General features: G+C 52.3%; 2 protein-coding genes across 4 annotated transcripts in view; one reads left to right on the top strand and one right to left on the bottom strand.

Annotated features, from left to right (window-relative positions):
* The first annotated feature begins 1,793 nt into the window (after positions 1-1,793).
* PPIB (peptidylprolyl isomerase B) overlaps positions 1,794-24,022 on the top strand; it is a 118,750-nt gene continuing 96,521 nt past the window's right edge. Inside the window, exons 1-5 of one of the 2 annotated variants that reach the window (XM_002825537.6) lie at positions 1,794-2,223; positions 2,922-3,035; positions 4,842-4,935; positions 8,129-8,313; positions 8,893-9,207. In XM_002825537.6, coding sequence (XP_002825583.1) covers positions 2,089-2,223; positions 2,922-3,035; positions 4,842-4,935; positions 8,129-8,313; positions 8,893-9,015 — 651 coding nt within the window. In that variant the 5' untranslated portion in view covers positions 1,794-2,088 and the 3' untranslated portion in view covers positions 9,016-9,207. Of the gene's footprint in view, positions 2,224-2,921; positions 3,036-4,841; positions 4,936-8,128; positions 8,314-8,892; positions 9,208-24,022 lie in introns of those variants that run through there. The other variant, XM_054532774.1, reaches the window with a different exon arrangement.
* Positions 9,081-12,781, bottom strand: SNX22 (sorting nexin 22). Of its 2 annotated transcripts, XM_002825543.6 has the most exons (7): positions 12,638-12,781; positions 12,162-12,245; positions 11,738-11,842; positions 11,368-11,462; positions 11,025-11,057; positions 10,710-10,777; positions 9,081-10,324 (listed from the first exon to the last, which is right to left on the bottom strand). In XM_002825543.6, the coding sequence occupies exons 1-7, from the start codon at positions 12,710-12,712 to the stop codon at positions 10,203-10,205; spliced, it is 582 nt and encodes a 193-aa protein (XP_002825589.1). In that variant the 5' UTR covers positions 12,713-12,781; the 3' UTR covers positions 9,081-10,202. The 2 variants fall into 2 exon arrangements, with proteins under 2 accessions (XP_002825589.1, XP_054388748.1); XM_054532773.1 differs by having other exon boundaries at positions 10,233-10,777.

The raw sequence follows: 24,022 nt of genomic DNA, 5'->3' as shown, positions 1-24,022 counted from the left end.
CTATAAATGCGGAATATGTGTCCAAACAGAAGATAGAACTATGATGAGCAATGTAAAACCATACTCCATATGTAGCCAACAGAACAACTGTCAATCTGGGCATGATTGACTCCTTCCAGTTTGTTACTACTCTTTACTTTTTCACAGGCAAGTAGCAGCGGAAGAATCATGAGAGAAAAGTTTCACATTGAGAGCATTTTATCCATCAACCTGATTTCTTTTGAAGGTGGGAATGGGAGAAAGGCTGCTGTGATGCCATTTTAGCCTTAGCTCCTCATGTGCAGGAGGCTACTTGGGTTTTTTTAGTGTTTCCTTGTTTTTGAGACAGGGTGGAGTGCAGTTTCACGATCATAATACACTGCAGCTTTGACCTTCTGGGCTCAGGTGATTTCCCCACCTCAGCCTCTGGGGTAGCTGCGACTACAGATGCACACCACCACGCCCTGCTAATTTTTGTATTTTTTGTAGAGACAGGTTTCACCATGTTGCCCAGGCTCAAACTCCTGTTCTCAAGTCATCTGCCTGCCACAGCCTCTCAAAGTGCTGGGGTTACAGGTATGAGCTACTGTGCCCAGCTGGAGGCTACTTTGAAAACATGATTTAATAAACATTTTTTCTCTGGCTATGGCAGCCTGAGGCCAGTGAAGAAAGAGCCTTAACAAAATAGGAAAAAAAAAAAAAAAAAAGGGATGAGAGATGGATCTGGAAGATCATCTTTGTCAGTGTAACAATGTTTAAAACTTCCTCCTGATTGGGGTTGTCTGAATTGAGGTGCAAGGATGGGAAATAAGAGAACTGTCTTGAAGCTCTACAACCTGTGTAAGGCCGCTGTAATGAACAACAAAGTTAATGCCAGTGGCCTTGCATGACTTCAGTCTCAGGTCAGCGCCTCATGAAGACCACATTGCATAATTTATGTAAATGGAGCCCTGCCTATAATCTGTGCTGTGACGACCTGGAATTTCTACGAAGTTAATCTTTGAAAATTAGTTTTAAAGACATTTTAACGCCATAGGTCCAAATTTTGGAAGTTGGTGTTTTGGTTTGTTTTGGTATGTAAGACTCCCAGTACCAAAGTATCTATGTTGTAGAGCGGGACAACACTAAGTGTGTGAAGACCGAAAACAGCCCTGGGGGGACATCTAGTAACTATCCCTGACCTCTGGAAAAAAGGCATTGTATCCTCAGGCCGTGGCATAAATTATTTTTCATGCCAGTGCGGATGTGAAGCTATCCCAACCAGGACTTGTTGGGCACTCAGTACTGCAGCGCTGTGAGGGAGCTGTGGACAGAGTAAATGCAACACAGTCCCTTGCGCAGAAAAAAATATATATATATCGTCTATTGGAAAAGGTAAAGAAAGTTAAGAACAGCGTATACAATAAGATGTCCATTGATATACACATCAGTAAGCACAGCAAGATTACAGAAGGGAGAGAAAAATGGGTAGTAACTTGACGGCCTCAGTAAAAAAGGAAGTGGGTTGTGCAGCAAGTTTTGCAAGACAAGTGGAAGAAGCCGTACAAGGTCACGCTCGTAAGGATAAATATCCCTGAAGTGTTTGGAAGCCACAACGTTAAGAGCCAATTTGGCGGTGACAAACACTTGATTGGCTCAAAACAGTGACAAGCGTCCCGAGCCCCTGTCCAGGCCCACGTATTTGCTAACCTCAAGCGCCAGCTACCGCAGGCCAGTGGAACAGCGCTCCGGGCGGGGCGGGGCGGGGCGGGGCGGGCCGCGGAGCATGCCGGAGCTTGTGGTCTTCTCGGAGCCCGGGCCCGGGCCCGTGCTCGGCGGGGCCGCCTTCCGTCGGTGGCCTTCCTGTGGGCGGGAGAGGGCGGCCGGGAGCCCAATGAGGGAGCAATAACGTGGCAACCACCCACGAGCCCGCGTCGGTGCCCGCCCCGCAGGGGGACCTACTATCCGGCGCCGAGCCGGAGGGGGGAAACGGCGCCCGCCGCCCGCCCGGAGCCCGCGAGCAGCCGCAGTCCCCCCCGACCCGCGCGTGGCGGCGCCGGCTCCCTAGCCACCGCGGCCCCACCCTCTTCCGGCCTCAGCTGTCCGGGCCGCTTTCGCCTCCGCCTGTGGATGCTGCGCCTCTCCGAACGGAACATGAAGGTGCTTCTTGCCGCCGCCCTCATCGCGGGGTCCGTCTTCTTCCTGCTGCTGCCGGGACCTTCTGCGGCCGATGAGAAGAAGAAGGGGCCCAAAGTCACCGTCAAGGTCCGGTGGAGTCTGCGGCATTTACGGTGCCGGAGCTCGGGCCCGGGCGGCCTTGGCTTGGCCTTGGCTCAGCCCCTCCTCCCTCGGCTTCTGTCTGTGGCCTCGTGGCGTCTGGGCCGTCCTGCCCATTCAGTCCAGAGAATGACCCGGACCCACCCCGACACCCCCAGCCCCTGCCCTGACCCAGGGAGTTAGTTGGATCCCCGGATACCCATCTGGGGCCGGCACTGGCAGTCTCAGAGCAGACTTTTTGCAAACACCCCTCGGTGCTGGGGAGATGGTGAAAGATCACGCCTGCCAGATTCCGAATCCTTTCTCTCCTTAAGCCAAATTTTAGCCACTTCCAATTACAAAGCACAGTATGTATACTTCAAACTTAAAGTGGTGAACTTAGGCTCCGCTCCTTATGGGTTTTCTAATGTTAATTTTTAGAATCTGGGTCCATTAGCTGTTTAGAGCAAATACTGTTATCCTGTAGTCCAAGGAGGGTATAGATAAGCATGTTTTCCAAGAAAAGGGTCTGGAGCTTTCATTAGATTCTCACAGGATTTTTACCGTCACCGAAATCAGATTCAGAACCACTTCTCTAAAAATATGGCTCTATTCTCTCTCCCATCCTCAGGTTAGCTTCTTGTACCTTCCCTCCCCTAGCAACGCCCCTTTAAAGAAGCTAAGTTGGAAATGGTCTCTTTCCTCAGGTGTATTTTGACCTACGAATTGGAGATGAAGATGTAGGCCGGGTGATCTTTGGTCTCTTCGGAAAGACTGTTCCAAAAACCGTGGATAATTTTGTGGCCTTAGCTACAGGAGAGGTAAGTCGCTGGAGCGGGGTAGTCAACTCAAATGAAGTGAAATTGGCACTGGGGATGGCAGCAAACTGACCTGCAGAGTTCAGCCGATCTGTAGCGTGGACCTCACTGAGCACCGGCTGCCTGTTGCCCTGGGAACACAGTATTGCCCTTTCTTAAGAGTAAGGGGACCCTGACCAGGCACAGTGGCTCACACTTACAATCCCAGCACTTTTGGAGGCCAAGGTAGGATTGCTTGAGCCCAGGAGTTCAAGGTCAACCTGGGCAACATAGCAAGACCCTGTCTTTACCCCCGCAAAATTTTTTTTGAGACAGAGTTTCACTCTTGTCGCCCGGGCTGGAGTGCAGTGGTGCGGCCTCAGCTCACTGTAACCTCCACCTCCTGGGTTCAAGTGATTCTCCTGCCTCAGCCTCCCGAGTAGCCGGGATTACAGGCATGCGCCACCACGCTTGGCTAATTTTGTATTTTTAGTAGTGACAGGGTTTCACCATGTTGGCCAAGCTGATCTCAAACTCCTGACCTCAGGTGATCCACCTGCCTTGGCCTCCCAAAGTGCTGGGATTAGAGGTGTGAGCCACTGTGCCTGGCCAAAAAAAATTTTTCTTTAATTAGCTGGGTATGACAGGGTGCACCTGTGGTCCCAGCTACAGCTACTCAGGAGGCTGAAGTGAAATGGAGGTTGCAGTGAGCCATGATCACGCCACTGCACTCCAGCCTGAGCGATAGAGTGAGACCCTGTCTCAAAAAAAAAAAAAAAAATTAATTAAAAATAAAAGGCCGGGCACAGTAACTCACGCCTATAATCCCAGCACTTTGGGAGGCTGAGGCGGGTAGATCACCTGAGGTCAGGAGTTCGAGACCAGCCTGGCCAACATGGCGAAACCCTGTCTCTATTAAAAATACAAAAAATTAGCCAGACGTGGTTGTAGCGCCTGTAATTCCAGCTACTTGGGAGGCTGAGGCAGGAGAATTGGTTGAACCCAGGAGGTGGAGATTGCCCCACTGCACTCTAGCCTGGGCAACAAGAGGGAAACTCCATCTCAAAAATAAAAAAACAGGCCGGGCGTGGTGGCTCACGCCTGTAATCCCAGCACTTTGGGAGGCCGAGGAGGGCAGATCACTTGAGTTCAGGAGTTCGAGAGCAGCCTGGGCAACATGGTGAAACCCCATCTCTACTAAAAATACAGAAATTAGCTCGGCATTGTGGTGGTATGTGCCTGTAATCCCAGCTACTCAGGAGGCTGAGCTGGAGAATCGCTTGAACCCGGGAGGCAGAGGCTGCAGTGAGTGGAGATTGTGCCATTGCACTCCAGCCTGGGTGACAAGAGAGAAACTCCGTCTCAAAAAAATAATAATAAAATTTTTAAAATGAGATAAAAAAGAGTAAGGGGTCCAGAGCTTCCTGGGGAGACTTCACCTAGGGTGAGGGCAATGGGTTTTAAGGAAACAACAGTGCCCTATTTCAGTTTATATTAACTTTCCATTGAGCCAGCAAGTGACCTTTCTTCTCAGTTTTCTTGTATCTGTTCTTATGATTGGAAGAAATGAGGGGAAAAGCATTATGTGATGTAGAATTGTATAAAGCTTGGGAATTGTATGGAGGCAGAGGGATTTCCACATCTGTGTGTACCATGCCTGTCCTGTGGTGCCTACCCGCTCACTTAGTAGCACACCGAACAGTGAAAGTGGTCAGCAGTGGTGTCTCTTCTGCGAGCAGGAGTTGTGGACTTGTTCCTGTGGGGCCTATTTCATGTAATGTCTTCCTGCTGTCCCATACCACCTCCTTACCTTCTCTTCCCTTTTTCTAGAAAGGATTTGGCTACAAAAACAGCAAATTCCATCGTGTAATCAAGGACTTCATGATCCAGGGCGGAGACTTCACCAGGGGAGATGGCACAGGAGGTAACCACAGGTCCTCTGGGCCAAGGAGTATGTCAATGTAACCTCCACAGTGGGAGGGCCAGGTTCTGCTGGGGAGACAAGGCCTCTTTCTTCCCCAGCTCTAGAGGCAGGCCTACTTATTACTTACCTACTTTGAGACCAGCGGCACCCTTCTTTGAAGAGGGAACCCAGTACAAAGGAGAGAGAATAATGGGGTGGACCTGATGGTAGATCTAAGAGAATCTCTCCCAGGTGGCCATCCTGCTGATCCAGGCCTATAGCCTGGTGACCTTTCCTGATACCTCTTCAGAATGGGGACTGGGGAGAGAGGCGTGTGGAAGCAAAGTGAAGACATGTGGATATGCGATTCTAGGTCAGGTGCCCAAAGCCTGTCCAGGCTACCCTGGAAGCCCCAGCAAGAGTGGGAGGGCCAGGCGTGGTGACTCTGTGATCCCAGCACTTTGGAAGGCCAAGGTGGCTGGATCACTTGAGGCCAGGAGTTCAAGACCAGCCTGGCCAACATGTTGAAACCCCATCTCTACTAAAAATACAAAAGATTAGCCGGGTGTGGTGGGACACGCCTATAATCCCAGTTACTCGGGAGGCTGAGGCAGGAGAATTGCTTGAACCCGGGAGGTGGAGGTTGCAGTGAGCTGAAATCATGCCACTGCACTCCAGCCTGGGTGACAGAGCGAGACTCCATCTCAAAAAAAAAAAAAAAAGAGTGGGAGCAGTTACTTTCCTTGACAGTCTTTCACCAGAGACCACTCTGTGAGGGCCGACCCTCACCTTGGCATTAACTTGCACACGTAGGACAGAAAGACTCCCGGACGCCTGCATGAGTCTCACTGAGCTCAGGTACAGCCTGCTGCTCCTTTAGAACACAGCTCACTCCTCAATGAGTGTCTGTGGGGCTTTGTGGTGGGGGTTGAGGATGTAAGGACCCATGGGGCAGTGGCTCCCTTTTACTTCCAACAACTGAAAATGTACAAGTGGGCCATGATGCAGCGTTTAGGACTCGGGCTCACAAAGGAGACCAAAGAACTGTATTTGTGGAGTCATACGCAGTTGGGCTCGATCCAGCGTCTGCCACCTTCTTGTTTTGTGACCTAGGCATGTGAGTCCTTGGAGCTTCAGTTTCCTGTTCTGCACAGTGAAGGTGGAGAGAGTTGTGGGGCCATGAGGATTGGGCTAGATCTGGAGTGTGAACTGCCTGGCATGCAGTGAGTGCTTAGTAAGTCAGCCATTGTTGAAGTGCTGACAAGCAGAGGGATCCCCTCAGGCCAGAGAACGGGGAATGACCTTGCGGATGTGAGGAAAGATTTCAGTGGGGTCCTCAATGAGGAGAATTTGAATGGGCAGAAAAGAGGCAGGGTTAGGGTATGAGCCCGGTGCTGTTCTGTGGCAGGAGCTTGGCCAAAGGTGGGGTGAGGGCATCTGTACCCGGAGTGCAGAGAGGTGGGTGATGGCCTGCAGCCTGGGCTTCAGTCTGCAGGGAGTCAGGGCCACAGAGCTGAGTAAGAGGATGACCCCTCACTTGGGGTGCCAGGGGAGTCATGTGGTGGCAGATCCGGGATGTGGAGGCCAGGGCAGGCAGGCTGCTGGGGGCATTGGTGCCACTGACCCTGGGCAGGGAGATTTGGACCTGATCCTGAGGTGGCTGAGAGCAGAGATTCGAGAGCAGACCACCTTGGTCTGAACTCTAGTTCTGCTGCTGCTCTGCTGGGGCTCCTTTTATTCTCTGTGCCTCAGTTTCTTCATCTTTGAAGTGGAGTTAGCTCCTCCTCATAGGGTGGATTGTTAAATATGTAAGATGCTTTGGAACAGTCTCTGGCACACACTATGAGCACCCTAAGCACTCGCCTACTGCAGCGGTGGTGGCGGGAATGGAAAGAAAGAGTAAGTACATGGGGAGTGGGTAGGGACAACCTGAACCACGTGCAGAGGAAGAGGGGTCAAAAGAATAACTGAGGTCTGGAGAAAAAGATGACAAGGTATGTTGAGTTTAAATAGAAATGTCCATTTGAGTTTGGAACCCCTGTATCTTGGGAGAGTGGTTGGAGCTAAGGATGGAGATTTGGGGGTTTTCTGGATAACAACTATAATCAAAATCCCACAGTTGGCTCAAACGGGGGAGGCTTTTAGCCAGCACTCCAGCCAGGACTCACTGCACATGTGGCAGAGTCCAGTCTCCCCAGCATGGGAGTGAGAGGTGGAGCACAGGCAGAAGCACCCCTGTCCCCACCAGCCAGAGTCTGGTCTTTCTTGGTTTTCAGTCATCCTACCTGCTGCCCAATCAGAAACATCTTCCTTGTTGGCATCGGTCTAGGACAGTTTCCCAGCTCAGTTCCATTCTGTGGAACCACAGGATGAAGGTAGGTGCAGTGAGAAGGAAAAAAGAGTTTTGCACACAAATACGTTTGAAAGGTGTTAGATAAAACAAAATGAAAAGGACCCCGTTTTGGCTGAGTTTCTTGGGGCCTAATGCACAGTGTCAGTCTCCAAGGGGTGATAGGGAAAAAGAAGGGTTTCGGTGTTCCTCCTGGAAGCAGCTTTGGAACCAGGATCTCTGAAATGGCATACAGATCACTCCGGATTGCCCTTATCATATCCCCAAGCCCCATGTGGACAGACGCGTCACACACACTCACAGCTGTCCTTTATTCCTGTTCATTCCTTGTTAAGAGGCTTTGACTCTTCAGAACCCAAGGGGCAGCCCCTCTTTTCTGCCCCTCCCCACTCATCTTTGGCTGCTTTCTCCTCTGCAGCTATGCCTGTGTCTTTTGTGCTCATAGGAAAACAGGCTGGTCAGCCACAGCAGTCCTCCTTTTCTGGAGAGTTCTGACCCTGTTGACTCCCCTGCATCCTGCACGGCACCTCCCTCCATCAAAGTCCCTCCGTGGCAGGCCTGGGCCATAGCTAAGGGGAGCTGATAATATGCGCCTTATTTAAAAGCCACAAAACTATCCTCTCGAAGTAATCCTTCTGTGAGCTGTTCACCACATCAGCCTGGCCTGATGCCCCGCTTGGCCTCAGTGAGCATGGCTTGGCTCTGAGGCCAGAAGATAGGAGGGACGCGGCTTTTCTGTCCTTGTATTCCACTCAAGCCTAGCCTGGCACAGAGGACAGGTTAAGCCCCCTCAGTCCTGGCCCCGAATGTCTGCTTGCTTTGGCCCAATCCAGCGCCCCAGACCCGCTCTGTCTTTTTTCCCAGGAAAGAGCATCTACGGTGAGCGCTTCCCCGATGAGAACTTCAAACTGAAGCACTACGGGCCTGGCTGGGTGAGCATGGCCAACGCAGGCAAAGACACCAATGGCTCCCAGTTCTTCATCACAACAGTCAAGACAGCCTGGCTAGATGGCAAGCATGTGGTGTTTGGCAAAGTTCTAGAGGGCATGGTGAGTTCTGGAAGCAAGGGCTACTACTGGGCAATCCTCACCAGGGATTCAACACAGACCCTGGGGCAGGAGCTCCATGTGTCCATCCCTTTCCCAAAAGGACCCAACCCACAGATGCGGCCTAGTGCTCCTGTCCAGAATAAACCCTGTGCCTCCATGCCTCCAAGGTTCTAAATTCTTCCAGCCCCCTCAGAGCCCAGTCAGGAAGGCTGCACAACTGCTGGAGCCTCCCTCCCCTCATTCACTCAGTGATGTGCTGGTCCCACCCCTGAGGTATACAGAGTGCAGCTGAACGCAGTGTCCCTGAGAAGCCACATTCCCTGGTCACCCTCTTCCTCCTCCTCACCCTTGGCCCAACCTGGGTCTTACTTCAAAGGAACAAAATTCCTGCACCCCCTTGTCAAATCTGCATTCTCCCTGCTCTGGCCAGGAGTCTGTTAGAATTTTGGTGCCTCCAGTTTTGTGTGCTGTTGATCACTTGTGGGTCTCAGCCCTCCTGAGCCATATGCTGGGGCCTTTCTCCTGAGCGGTGGACCTCCTGACCCACCGTGCCCTCCTACTTCCACCTTTCTTTTCCAGGAGGTGGTGCGAAAGGTGGAGAGCACCAAGACAGACAGCCGGGATAAACCCCTGAAGGATGTGATCATCGCAGACTGCGGCAAGATCGAGGTGGAGAAGCCCTTTGCCATCGCCAAGGAGTAGGGCACAGGGACGTCTTTCTTTGAGTGACCATCTGTGCAGGCCCTGTAGTCCGCCACAGGGCTCTGAGCTGCACTGGCCCCGGTGCTGGCATCTGGTGGAGCGGACCCACTCCCCTCACATTCCACAGGCCCATGGACTCAGTTTTGTAACAAACTCCTACCAACACTGACCAATAAAAAAAAAATGTGGGTTTTTTTTTTTTTTTTTAATATATAACGTGTGGGCCTGGTTCTTGAGCCTGCAGCACCTCCCCTAGGCCTACATCCCAACATGCCTGCAACTCTCCTGTGGCAATGGGTGCCTGCCCCTTCCCTGGGATCCTGCCTGAAACTTTGACCCAGGAGCTACCCAGGAAAAGTCAGGCAGGAGCTTTTGCCCCCTGCTTCTAAACTTTGCCAGCTACTGGGCCTCCACATTTGCTCCCCTTGCCACCACCCTCCAGTCTATGTTAAGGGATGTATCTGTACTTATTCATAGCCTACCTCTAAATTGATTTTTTTTTTTTATAGAGACAGGTCTCACTATGTTGTGCAGGCTGGTCTCAAACTTCCAGACTCAAGCATCCTCCTGCCTTGGCCTCCTAAAGTGTTGGGATTACATGCATGAGCCTCTGCACCCAGCTGACTTCTTCCTTTATTATTTATTTGTTTATTTTGAGACGGAGTTTCACTCTTGTTGCCCAGGCTGGAGTGCAGTGGCGCGATCTTGGCTCACCACAACTTCCGCCTCCCGGGTTCAAGAGATTCTCCTGCCTCAGCTTCCTGAGTAGCTGGGATTACAGGCATGCACCACCACGATGCCCGGCTAATTTTGTATTTTTAGTAGAGACGGGGTTTCTCCATGGTGGTGAGGCTGGTCTTGAACTCCTGACCTCAGGTGATCCACCCACCCTGGCCTCCCAAAGTGCTGGGATTACAGGCGTGAGCCACCGCACCTGGCTGACTTCTTCCTTTATTACTTATCTTCTTGACCCTGCCTTGGCTGTTGGGCTCTAAGAGCGTGCAGATTCTACCACCTCCAGCTACCAATGCGAGCCAAGTTCTGAGCCTTGAGTGGGAATGTGGCACAACTGGGCACTGGGTAGTTAAGTCCTGGGTCCAGGCCAAAGGAGGACCTAGCCTTATATGGAGCTCATAGGACAGAGGCACATGACTTTCTTAGGAGGCAGCTAAAGGCCTCTGGACTGATCAGGGCATCGGTGGCAGAGGAGCAGGGTGACAGGCCGCCTCTGGCTGGGCTTTATCTGGGCTGATGCTGAAGCTGTAGAGGCCCTGGAGCACACCATTCACCACCACGTTGGGCAGCGACTCTGTGGGATAGAATTAAACGGGTCTGGTCTCAGGCCTGCAGCTCCTTGAGCTCCTGCTCATGGGCTCAGCCCCCACTTAGGAGTAGGAGCCCCTGCCAAGGCAGCAGACAGCAGCTGTCCACCCCAAATGAAGCCTCTGCATTCCCAGGTCACATTCTGTTCACATCAGCTTGGTAAAGAAGTCAGGCTGCTGAGGAAATGGAGACCAGGGAAGCCAAACTTGTTTTCCTTGTGTCTACAAAGCAGGCTCCAGGGCACAGGAGCAAGGAGGTAGTGGCTCCAGAGGTGGGCAGCAGGAAGGAGATGCTGCCTGAGGGTCCCAGGAGCTGAGAAATGCAAAGCCCACAACCCAGCCCTGTAGCCCCGTATCTAGGCACCTCCTCACCTGGGGAGGGGTTGCAAACATAGGGATCCACATGGAAGCTCAGGACAGGCCGCTGGTGCTGCTGGGAGCTGGGAGGAAAGAGGATCATGAACCATGGGTGCAGGAGGCAGGGCAGAATCCCACAGAGGGGTGGAGACGGGGTTGAGATCACCAGGGACCCATGAAGGAAAAGGTGAGTGGGAAATGGGCGCAGGAGGCACCAAAGGGAAAGACTTCAGGGCCCAGGCCAGACAGGCCCAGGCAGCAGGCCCGCCTCCTAGCATATGACCACTAGGGGGCGGCAGGGGCCAGGCGCGGGCTAGGGCTTTGACTTGCCTGCTGTCGCCAGGCAGGAACTCCCCCAGGGTGCTGAAGAGAAGAGAAACACTGTAAGCTGCCTGGGGATGCCGAGGAGCGTCAGGAAGGGGTGGAGACACAAGAGCCCAGAAGTGCACCTCCCAGGGGACCACTGCTTCTATTTGTAACAAACCCCAGTTCCGGAGTTGGCGGGGGTAACCAAGTCTGTCCAAAAAAAAGCCCCTCCACCCAGGTCAAGAGAGCTTGTGAGGGCGCTCATGCTGGATCCTGGCAGATGTGAGAAGAAAGGGCTGCCCTCCCACACCTTTCCTCACCTGCTCACTGCTGACAGCCCCTGGCCCCCGCCACCGGCCCCCCTTACCCCCAGTTGCTAGCCTTGGGGTCTGTGGGGAAGTGCCGAAGTCTCAGGAATTCCAGTAACTCCTTGGGCACCTCCTGGTTCAGGTACAGGATGCCCTGAAGAGGACAGAGGAGACCTGCAATCAGACCCAGCTACTAATTTGCATAGCGCAGTGCCAATGAAAATGCAGGGCTCTTTGTTCCAAAAAAAGAATTTCACGACAATGACAGCAGAGCATTGACCTATATTACTCTCAGAAAATTGATGCTTGAGGTGGTGAATAACATCCCCAAGTTGTGGGTTCCCTCCCTGCCGTGCCCCCACACCTCTCTGTCTGGGCCACACCCCTGGCACAGCAGGCTGGGGGGCAACCAACTGTGCTCTCTCATACCTGGATGTAGGCCTCCAAGCCCTGCCGGCGCTGTTCCAACCCTCTGGTCCTCCAGTTGGGCAGGCGTTTCGAGGGGAAGTCGGGCACTTTGTACAGCTTCTTGATCTACTGGAGGTTTACCGCGTGCGATCACAGCATCCCGACTGAGCCCTCAAGCCCTCTTCGCCTGAGCCAGAAGCCCTCCCGCGCCCCCGCCTTCGGGCTCTACCCTGGGTAAGACCCTGGTGAGTGGTGGACCGGCCGAGGGCGAGGAAGGCCCCAACCCACCCACAGAGGCTCGGGGGCTGACCGGCCGCGCAGGGACTGAGGCAGTAATGGGGATGGCGGAGGCTGGGGCTGGAGCTCGCCCGCCCGCCTCACAGGGACTGGGCAGGGGCTGGACAGAGGCTGGGCCGGGGCCGGTGGGAGGTCGGCGCCGCCTCACCCGCTTGTGCAGGGCGTGGAACTCGCTGTAGCGCCTCGGCACCGTGTGTCTGCGCCCGCTGCACAGCACCTCCACTCGGAACACCTGGCGGCGCGGGCGGGCAGTGGGTCTGCGCGTGAGGCCCCGCGGGAGGACGCCGCAGGACCTGCGCCTGGCGACGTGCCCACCCTCCCGCGCTCAAAGGCACAAAGCGGCCTTGCGGCGCCGCGGCTCCCCGGGGACTCTCCGCTCCCGCACACCTGGGAGAACGGGCTGGCGGTCCTGCCCCTCGGAGACCTGGGGTCCCTCAAGAGCTCGAACCACGGTCCGCGAGGCTGGCAAATCCAAGCGGCCCCCAAACCCTCGACAAGGTTTCCCCCGACGGTCCAGCACGCAGCGCTCGTTCACCCGGGCCCGGGCTCCGGGTCCCCACTGAGCGCAGCGCGGGGAAATCCTGCGGGTCCCGGCGCCCCTCCCCATCCAGGGGCCGCGCTCACCATGTGGCTTTTCTCCGGGCTCTGCCTGGGCCCCTCGGCCTCGGGCCCCACCGACGGGATGTGAACTTCCAGCATCCGCGCCCCGGCCCCAGCCGTTCCGCGCGCTAGGCTGGGAGCCCTAACTCTCCGGGGCGGACTGAGGACCCCGGCGCGGCCGGCCCCGCCCCCTCGGCCCGCAGGCCCCACCCCAGGCCCCGCCCCCAGGCGACCCCGCCCCGGGCGTTCCCTTGCGCCGCGGGTCCTGAGCCTAGAAGATTAGGCGGGACCCGGACGCCGCCCCCCAAGTCTAGTGCGCCCACAGCTCGGGGCAGTGGAGTCACCCGTTTGTCAAACATTGACGGAGCACTCACTGATGCCAGGAACTGGCGAGCGAAAATGTCACCCATCCTGAGTTAAGCGCCTACTATGGACTAAGGACAGCCTGTGGCTCTAGGCGCGGACGGAGGCCGGGCCCAGGCCTCAGCGCCGGTCCTGGGGCCAACCAGGGACCTGACTTGCGTTCTTCAGTCCCTTCCCGAGCCTTTCCCTCCTTTCAGCCTGGTCCCTGGAATTGTGATCTGGATTCCCCGGCTGAGGCCACACCTGAGCAAGGCTTGGATCCAATCCAGCTTTGATGCCCCCTTCCCCAGCATCCACAGGCCCCCCCCCCCCTTCATTCATTGTTTTCATCCATCCATTCACTCATATCTTCCAACCCTAAGGGGCTCCAGGCTGTTTGTGGGGAAGAGGCAGTTTAGGGACCTAGGCTCCGATTTGGGCGTCAGACTGCCTGGATTTCAGGAGCTCTGTAGACCTTTGCTCATCTGCAAAATAGGGATAACGTGGCTCCTTCAGGCAAGTGTATAAAGTGAGATGATTTGGCCGGGCGCGGTGGCTCACGCCTGTAATCCCAGCACTTTGGGAGGCCAAGGCAGGCGGATCGATCACCTGAGGTCAGGAGTTCGAGACCAGTCTGACCAACATGGTGAAACCCCGTATCTACTAAAAATACAAAAATCAACCAGGCGTGGTGGCGCATGCCTGTAATCCCAGCTACTCAGGAGGCTGAGGCGGGAGAATCGCTTAAACCTGACAGGCGGAGGCTGCAGTGAGCCGAGATCAAGCCATTGCACTCCAGACTGGGCAACAGCAAGACTCTGTCTAAAAAAAAAAAACAAAGTGAGATGATTCATGTTAGGCCCTTAACAGAAGCGTTGAGTAGCAGCTTGACTGTGGGCTTGTCCTGGATGACTAGGATAAGTGGGCACAGGGCAGTGGATGGGAAGAGGGACTTTGGGGGGTGGCACCGGGTTGCTCTTGTCCACCCCTCTGGGCAGGTTCTTCCTGGATATGTGGCAGGACTTTGATCCAGAACTCTCTCAGGCCATGTGCTGGAAAGGACCTCTGCTCCCACCTCTCAGCCCTGCACCCTTCAGCTGTCGGAGAGCTGCTATCAGCAGCACCATGGCAGGTCCTCTACTCCCCTGACTTCCCCTAGAAAGGCCCCGTGACATGCAGAGAGGCGAGGCCCTGCCTTCCAAAGCTCATACGTAGTGGGAGGTCTTGGGGTAGGCAGGAGGAAGCAGAGTGCCTGTCTTCGGGGCTGTGGTTGAGGGGACTAACCCCTCCCCTGCTTCTGCAGAGATGCCTCTGAGCTGGAGCAAAAAATCTCCTTCCCCAGCCCTGTCCCCAGAGAAGGGCTGAGATGACAACCCCAAAATGGGGCAAACAGGTCTCACCAATATCATGTCCCACATTCTCTTTTTCCAAATTGCATCACACAAGGACCACAGAATCAGGAAGCTGAAAATTCCCAGATTCTAGTGGGGTCCCCTAGAAGAAAAGCAGCCCAGAGTGAGAAGTGCTGTGCTTTCATTTCCTCCCTACGGCCCCATCATTCAGGGACCCAGCTTTCCCTGGCCTACAGGGCCTCCCCAACTCCTACTGTCCAGGGAGGCCTCTCCTAGGATCCTCAGACTTCTTGGTCTTCATTCTAATGACTGTCTGCCCCTCTGTCAGTGAGTCTTCATTTTTTCCTGCCTTCATCCCCAATAGAACGTCCATTCTCTACCCTGCAGCACAAACTGTTATCAAGGCATGTGCTTAAAACCTTCCAATGTTTCCCACTGCACTTAGAATAAAACCCACTCTCCCTATGCAATCCACAAAGCTGTAAACAACCCAGCCCAACCTCCATCTTCCACCTCCTTTCCTCTCCTTTCCCCATCATGCACCAGGCTCTTCCAACCTGACAAGCTCTTTCCTGCCTCAGGGCCTTTGCATTAGGCTGTTTGCTCCACCTGGGGACACTCTTCCTTGACTCTTCAAGGATTGGGCTCATCCTCCAATTCTTAGCCTAAAACTCAACTCAAAAAGGTTTGTTTGTTTGTTTGTTTGTTTGAGACAGGGCCTCACTCCAGTCACCCAGGCTGGAGTGCAGTGACGCAACCACAGGGCTCACTGCAGATTAGGTGATTTTCCCACCTCAGCCTCCTGAGTAACTGGGACTACAGGTGCGCACCACCACACCCAGCTAATTTTTGTATTTTTTGTAGAGACGGAGTTTGGCAACATTGGCTAGGCTGGTCTCAAACTCCTGGGCTAAAGCTATGCACCCACCTTGACCTCACAAAGTGCTGGGATAACAGGCGTGAGCCACCTCAGCTGGCTGAGGCTTCCTGCTTGACCACTCTACCATATGACCCTTTCTATGCACATATTACAGTCTGCAATTATTGTTTGGTTACTGTGTGTCTCAAAAACATTTGGGTTGAAAGACTATATGAATAATATTTGTGATTGAAAGACCATATGAATGAATGGGCAGTGGGGGTATGTTGAGAAAAAACTAGGGAGGGGAAGGAGCAGCGGCTGCTGAAGGGTTAAAGGCCGCCTGCAACGTGGGACAACAAGAATCTTCTTCCTACCTCCAGAGTTAAACACACCTCTCCTCTCTTCTCTCTTGGCAGATCATTGTCTACTTTATCCATTTACTTAATTTTCAGGTGTTCCAGGAAGCCTCAGATCAGTGGATTTTCATCACCAGTTGTGGAAAGAGATTCCATGCAACTGACTTGTCAAACATGTGATAGTGAACCTGCAGCTCCTAATTGCACAGTGTTCCACCGCATAAGAGTGCAGGTACAAAAGAAGAAAAACAAGATCCTTCACACAGAGGCATTTAAGATGTCTTTGGGGAGATAAAACAAGGTATGGAGAATATTTTCTAATTTTTAAAAATCAATTATGTATTAATTTATTGAGACGGGTCTCACTCGTTTGCTGAGGCTGGAGTGCAGTGGCACAATCATGGCTCACTGCAGCCTTGACGTGCCAGGCTCAAGCGCTCAGCCTCCCAAGTAGCTGAGACTACAGGTATGCACTATTAAGCCTGGCTAATTTTTGTTTAGTTTTGTTTCATAGGGACAGGGTCTCACTATGCTGCCCAAGCTGGTCTCCAACTCCTGGGCTCAACTGATCCTCCTGCCTTGGCCTCCCAAAGTGCTGGGATAATAGGTGTGAGCCACAGTGCCCAGCCAAATATTTTCCTATAAAGAGGAAAGCATGACATGATGTAAATACCACAGCAGTTACTACAACGAAAGAAAAGTTTGCTTTCTGTACGCTTTCAGTGCTGGCCAGCTCAGCATATGAACACCACGTTCCAGACTCTATATGATGGGTGTGCAGACCTCAAAGTAACTTGTTTTTAGAATGAGCTGTTTTATGATACAAGCTTTTGTCTTTTCTCCACCACGATCTAGCACATGGATAGTATTTCCGTATTAGATTATAGTAGTTCTCAGACTTTAGCAATCATCACCACCACTTGTAGGGCTGTGAAATCTCAGATTTGAGTGCCCTGGCCCTGGATTTTCTTTCTTTCTTTTTTTTTTTTTTTTGAGACGGAGTCTGGCTCTGTCGCCCAGGCTGGAGTGCAGTGGCGTGATCTCGGCTCACTGCAAGCTCTGCCTCCCGGTTTCACGCCATTCTCCCTCAGCCTCCTAGTAGCTGGGACTACAGGTGCCCGCCACCACGCCCGGCTAATTTTTTGTATTTTTAGTAGAGACGGGGTTTCACCGTGTTAGCCAGGATGGTCTCGATCTCCTGACCTCGTGATCCGCCCGCCTCGGCCTCCCAAAGTGCTGGGGTTACAGGCGTGAGCCACCGCGCCCGGCCGCCCTGGCCCTGGATTTTCTAATTGCTGGGCTGGGGTGGAGCCTGAAGCAGTCATCTTCAACAAGCTCCCTGGTGGTGCTGAAGCTCCTGGTTGGAGATCACACTAAGCAAGCACCGGTCTCCTGATTACCGCAGCAGCCCCGCCAGGGGCCGGGCTCCACTCGCTCCTCTATGCAGGCATAGAGTCGGCAGTTTGCCACTTGGAAATAGAACCAAGGAGCAGAGGGCAGGAAGGGCTGGGGAGTGAAGATGTACCCCGACTCGCCCCATTCCTGCGCACGGGTAGGCTGGCCCACAGCCCCTGCCTTAGCTCAGGCCCTGGCTTCCACTGCAGTCACACAAAGCCCCCTTTCACCGGCAAGGCTTCTGCTGCGCCACAAAGGCTGCTCAGGAGGTTTGGATAACCTCGTTAAGAAAACAAACAGCCCCTGGGCCACGAGCTTGCGGGCGCCACGGGGCACAGAGGGCTGGATTCTTTTCTGGGCCCGGGCTGGGCGGGTGGCAGCGGAGGGGTGGACTGGCCAGGAGGGGCCCAGCCACTGGGGGCTGTCTGAGCCATTATGAACCTTGCCTGCTCCACCCCAGCCAGCTCTGGTCACCGGTATCACCTTGGACAACCCCCCTGAGGCTCAGGGTCCTTATCTGTCCTTATCTCAGGGTCCTCACACAACAGAGTGGTGTGTGGATTAAATGACAGCAGCTTCCACAGTGTTTGGCATGGGGCCCAGCACACAGCAGAGAGATGTTAGCTATTATTGACTGAATTATGTGAATTTGCCGTTTTTGTAGGCAAAAAACGGCAGGGTCTTACCAATGACATGGTTCATCCTGATGGATACTGACTCACTGACAACAAAAGCAGATTCTACTATTTCTTCTGTACCCTGAGACTGCAAGGTTAGCTTAAAAAAAAAATTAACAATTTCAACTACTAACACTGCAATAAGGATTTTTCTGATTTCCTCCATATTGTGCAACCAAAAATAGTAAAGAAATTAGAAACAGAGGTTGATATAAATCACCAACTATGCTGTTCATCAAAACAGCCTCCTGCTGTTTACAGAATTCCTACTGATTACCTTGTTAAGAAGTACATTTTATAAACTGAAATAATAAATATAACATTTAAAAACATCATTTTTATGTTTATTAGATTTTGGTGTAACGTGTCTTTTAAAAAGAGTGCCACTAAAAAGCGTTGTTACTGAGTTGGTCCAAACTCTTCACTTCTGCCAACGGGGGGAAGCGAGGCATGAGGGAGGGGTGGGTACTGGAAGCAGCTGTGTTAGAAGGCACCTCTGACAAGCATGTCCTGTCCAAGTCCTTAGAGCAAAAATTGGTCCAGGACAGGCAGGCCCCAGACCCGGGGCTCCAGCCAGCAATGTCACTTCTAGGAGTCTCCTGTCCCCTGCCCAGATAGGACAGCGGCAGCTCAGCTGCTTCAGACAACACGACTCAGGTCTTGGCACACGGAGAGCCGGCAAAGGCCACCCCAGTACTTTGACGGCACAGCTCTCCAGGCTGCGTGTGTGATACAGCAACTCCCAGCGCCTTTCAGAGCTGTGTCAGCCAATCAACCAAGCGGCCCCTCTGGTGTGCCAAGCACTGGGGTTCAAGAAACAAAGACACGCTTGGGTCCCTCAAGTAACGGGTTCATTGTGAAGAGAGCTGAGGGACCAAGAATTGGGGACAACAGGCAGAAGCCAGGATGGGCAGGAGCTCCAGACCTCGAGGTCTGGAAGGGAGGCAGCCCTGCCTCATATGCTAGCTGTCCCCAGGGTGCTGCCGGTGGCTTCTCAGCAAGTGGAGTTTTTCACGTCTGCCATTAAGGTCCCCAGCTACTCACCAAAGCTGCTTCTGTCTTCTAGCCTCTGCTACTACTCCACTGGGCAACCCCTGCCCATCTGGGGAAAGAGTGTCTTGCAGGGGTCAGAGACGCTCCAATGCTTACCAGGCCAGGTGGGTATCCAAATGGGACTTGTCCTTAACAGGCCTACTGTGTGGATGCCTTCAGGTCTTTAAGAAAACAACTTAGGGCCGGGTGTGGTGCCTGTAATCCCAGCACTTTGGGAGGCCGAGGCGGGCGGATCACGTGAGGTTGGGAGTTCGAGTCCAGCCTGGCCAAAATAGAGAAACCCCGTCTCTACTAATAATACAAAATTTGCCAGGCATGGTGGCACGTGCTTGTAATCTCAGCTACTTGGGAGGCTGAGTCAGGAGAATTGCTTGAACCGGGAGGCGGAGGTTGCGGTAAGCTGAGATGGCACCATTGCACTCCAGCCTGGGCAACAAGAGCGAAACTCCACCTCAAAAAACAAAACAAAACAACAAAAAAAAACTTAGTGGGTTGATTTCCAGGTTCCTCTTGTCTGTCCCCGTCTAGATGTCTACAGTGTGTGGGATAGGGTGTGGCAGAGAGGCCATGCTAAGAGCTTGAGTTCATCTTAGCTCTGGGGTGCGACCTGGGCCAGCTGCTTCAGCTCCCCAAACCTGTCCTTAGTGTGGGTCATGAGTGCACCCTGCAGGGTGACAGTGCTGGATGTGAGCTATCTCAGGGCCCAGAGGCAGTTCTTACTATAGTTAATAATTAGACCCGAGAGTGGGAGGGGCGGTCATGGGCAGTCTGTCCCCTGCTGCGGAACATGCTCCTGGCCACAGGAGCCTCGTCTATTTTTCTTGAGAGGCTGCCAGTGAAACCTGCATGTTGGGCCCCTGTGGCTATCGCCACTGCAGCTCATAATGGAAGAGGAAGCAGCGAGCTCTGAAGCCCCGAGGGGGCAGTCATTTGGAAACAGTCACATCTCTTTATGGAAAGGTCCTGTCTCGGATTGGACAGGGTTTTTCTGTTTCTTTTCTGGACCCAGACAAAGAGCATCCTGTGGAGGGCAAGCAGCTGGCTTCCTCTGAGCAGCCTTGGGTGGGTGAAGTTTTCTGCCCCGAGGTCTGGTCATCAGAGCCAGAGGAGCATTTCCATAACAGACAAGGGCCAAAGGGGTAAAAGGCCTGTCTGGGGCAAGCCTTGTGGGGCCTGCAGACTTCCCCAGCACACTGAGCACCAGTCTTACCAACCACAGTGAGGCCTATTAAACCTCAAATTAGGCCAGATTTCCGGATCTCTTGAAAAATCCCCAGATCTGGCCTCAGTGACCCACAGGTTTGTACGGCAATGATCTTGAGCCGAGGAGCAGCCATTGCCCCGGAGGCTCCTCTGCAGGTGGTGGAGGACACCGGGATGAGCAGAGACAGTGCAGCCCAGGACCCCAGGGAGTCCAGGGCTCAGGAGGCTACAGAGACCGCCTCAGAGCTGACACCACACAGGAGAGGAAGACCAGAGGCTGAAGAGGACGACAGACGCAGGGCGGATCGGGGAAGCTGCCCGAAGAACAGATATGTGACGCGGGCCTCAAAGGATGCACTGGATTGCTTTCCCATAATGAAAATAGCTTTATTTGATTTTTCTTATTTTAACGATAATACATAGAAATTTTAAGCAATACAAAATGGTATTAAAAATTAAAGGTAATGCAAACTTCCATCTCTAGAGGTGACCATAGTTATTAACAATTCAATCAACATCCTTCCCATATATAAAGTTTTATATAAATGTGACTATCATGCAATTCTATAACCTGCTTTTTTCACTCAAAAATATGAGTTTTCCTTGTCAATGAATATAGCTATATATCATCTTCAATGGCTGTAAAATATTCAATGGTGTAACTGTACCATAATTCATTTAATCCCCTCCTGATGGACATTTCAATTGGCTTCAGTTTTTGCAACTGTAAACAGTGCTATGACGGGCATTTCTGGTTAGTCATCTTCAAGGACTTGGTTTCTAGAAGTGCCTGTGAGGATCCTCAGTGAATGTTCTGACACACAGGCAAATGCTCCACATCTCCTTACACTTATATTCCCATCTAGGGCATTGGAAAATGCCTGCTTCAGACAGGTGTAATTCTGAGACTGAAGACGGGGAAGGGAGAAAGGGTGCTTAAGGTACCAAGCCCAGCATTAACCCAGCCTCCTCGGGCCACAAAGAAGTGAGAATTAGCACATTTGCAGTTTCCATGAGGTGTCGGCACTGTTGGGAAGGACTGGGAGATAAAGAGGGAAAGGTGAGCTGGGTCCTTTCACAGACAGTATGAATGCCAGGTGGCAGGGCCTGCAACTGGGCAACAATCATTCAACAGTTAACTATTTGACACCTGTTTTGAGCCTGAACCTTTGCTGGGGCCCATGGAGTTATAAAGGCATAAGACCCCAGAGTTTACCATTTGGTGGAGACTGTAAATCACCCAACTTTATCACAAGATGCAGTATCAGCAGGTGACACATGCACCAGAAGACAGGCTTCAGTTGTTCTTGCCCATTTATCTCAGATCAGGCATGACCCTGTCCAAACATGGAGCAGAGACTCTTAGCCAGTGTCTCCAAAGACAGAGTGTACATCCAGGCATGTGCGCACTGTAGCACAGATGTGTCCTCCTATGTTTGAAGCCAGGGATCCCCATTATCTTCTCCCGCCCTCCCCTTCCCCCCAGGCTGCCAAGTACTGGTGGAGAAAATCCCACCACCTTGGGGCTTGATGTCCTTTAAGTCTATGGGCTTCCTGTGGGCCCTGAGTGTGCTCGGCAAAGGACACGCCCTCCATCACCACACACTCTCCAGCCACATCTTGGCCCCATCCTGAGATTTCCAGGAGTTCCTCTCCTTTTTTAAAACGTGAGTTGCTTCAAAAACTTTTTTTTTTTTTTTTTTTTTTTAGGGTTCCCAGCTACAGGAGCATTCAGAATGAAAATCTTCTGGGAAGAGTTAACAGTTGCTAGTATTTTTGTGTAAGCGACAATTCTTATTCCCGTTTCTCTCATTTATTTTGTCACTGAGTACTGACACTGAATACTGGGATCACACCAGCTCGAAGTCCAGTCCTCATCTTCAGCACTCCAGAGCCCAAACGCTGAACTAGCCAAGGGGAAAGCAGGTTCCATACCTTTTATCTAAAAAAACTTGGCTTAAATAGGGAAATATGACATTCCTATCTCAGAAAATTTTAATTATCAAGCATGAAACTTCCCCTCTTCGGCCTCCCCTCCACCTACAGATTCTTTCCTGTGGCCTCAGCAGTGAGGCACTCTCTGAACACAGGTCCCCTTCCTGAGCTCTGGACCCCATTTTCTTCCAAACATAGCTCTGATAGTCATTCTCTTTCTCTTCTCTGATTTTTATTAACATGCTTAAGTTTGTCCCACCTTTAAGTAAAACAAAGCCTCCTTTAACTCTGTCTCCCCTACTTAAAGCACCTGGCCTCCCTTCCCATCCAGAGCTGCTTTTTTTTTTTTGAGACAAGATCTTGCTCTGTCACCTAGGCTGGAGTGCAGTGGCGCAATTGGAGCTCACTGCAACCTCAACCTCCTGGGCTCAGGTGATGTTCCCGCGTAGCTGGGGCTACAGGCATGCACCACCACACACCCAGCTAGTTGTTTTTATTTTTGTAGGGACAGGGTCTCACTATATTCCCCAGGCTGGTCTCAAATTCTTGGGCTCAAGTGATCCTCCCACCTCGGCTTCCCAAAATGCTAGGAATACAGGTGTAAGCCACTGTGCCTGGCCCAGAGCCGCTTCTTAAAACACCTTCAGCACTCACTGCCCCCACCACTGCTTCCCCTCCCATCTGCCCCAAACCTATTGCCTCATGTGTTACAAAGGGCTTCACTGTCTGCCCAGTGTCTGGGCCAGAAGCCTGCGGGGCATGCTAGCTACCTCCCTCTCCCCTCAGGCCTCTCATCAAATCAAGGACCGATCTCAGTGGTTCCGAAACTCTCCTGAGATCTGGCCCCACCATACCTGCCCTTTTCAGCTCTCCTGAGGGTAAGGATGAGCCTGGCTGCTCTTCCTGCCTCCAGTCTCACGCCTTCTGGTGTGTCCAGATCACGAAGCGACAACAGAAATGTGGAAAGTGCCTCCCAGGTCCTATCAGGCACCCATGTGATGTGGCTCCTGCTCATTTTTCTCCATGGGCCTCACTGACTTTACCCCACACCAAAGCCACTTGACATTCCCCTAGATGCGCCTACCTCACACTGCCAGACAGACAGGGAGGCAGAAGCAACAAACACTTTTACACCTTTTAGACTCAGTTCAAGCATCAGGTTCTCCACAAAGTTCTCCCTCCTGGGTCCCCAGCTGGAATACCACCTTCCTCCTTTGTGCTCCTGTTATTCCTTGTAGAGGCTTCTGGCTCAGTACCCCTAACCCACTACTGGCCTACTTGATTTCCACACGTGCAAGCTCTTTACAAAAATACACAAGCCCTAAAGACAACTGGCCCCGCCAGCCTCAGGATACAGGAAGCAGAGGAGGAAGTTCTGAAACCAGAGGAGATGTCATTCCAAGGAAATAAGAAAAACAGACTTATGTCAGAATGATCATTAGATGGAACTTAACAAAGCAACCTGAAATCTTTGTCTCTCTGGAGGAAAGAGTTAACAACATGGAAAAGGGGGCAGACTGGAATAAACCTACAGGGCTGGTCTCAAAGCATCAGTGTGAATTCATGATTTTTAGTATCTATTTATGTCAGGTATCTCTACCCTATCTTGTTTCTATAAATCTATCTATCTATATATCTTTGCACTGTATGGTGAGAGCCTAGAGGCAATGACATTCCAGTAACAAGAAGTACATTTGGCACCCAGATCTTGGTTTCTAAATAACATTCTCTGGCTGGGTACGGTGGCTCACACCTGTAATCCCAGCACTTTGGGAGGCTCAGGTGGACAGATCACCTGAGGTCAGGAGTTCGAGACCAGCCTCGCCAACATGGTAAAACCCCCATTTCTACCAAAAATGCAAAAATTAGCCAGGTGTGGGGGCAGGCACCTGTAATCCCAGCTACTTGGCAGGCTGAGGCAGGAGAATTGCTTGAACCCGGTAGGTGGAGGTTGCAGTGAGCTGAGATTGTGCCATTGCAATCCAGCCTGGGCGACAAGAGCGAGACTCTGTCTCAAAAATAGTAATAATAATCAAATCAAATAAAAATAAATAAATACCATTCTCCATTATAAGGAACCAAGACTCCCTGGAGAAATGGCTGATTCCAGGGCTAGGGCAGGGAACATTCAAGACGAGCCTGGAACATCTTGTTATGCCAGAAGGTAAGAAAGTACTCAAAACATGCTGGGGGCAAGCTACAAACACATGAGAGGCTGCTATAAATCTGGGACA

This window comes from Pongo abelii, chromosome 16, assembly GCF_028885655.2.
Source record: "Pongo abelii isolate AG06213 chromosome 16, NHGRI_mPonAbe1-v2.0_pri, whole genome shotgun sequence".
Taxonomy (NCBI): domain Eukaryota; kingdom Metazoa; phylum Chordata; class Mammalia; order Primates; family Hominidae; genus Pongo; species Pongo abelii.
The sequence above is the reverse complement of the archived record's forward strand: the minus strand, read 5'-3'. Positions and strand labels throughout refer to the sequence as shown.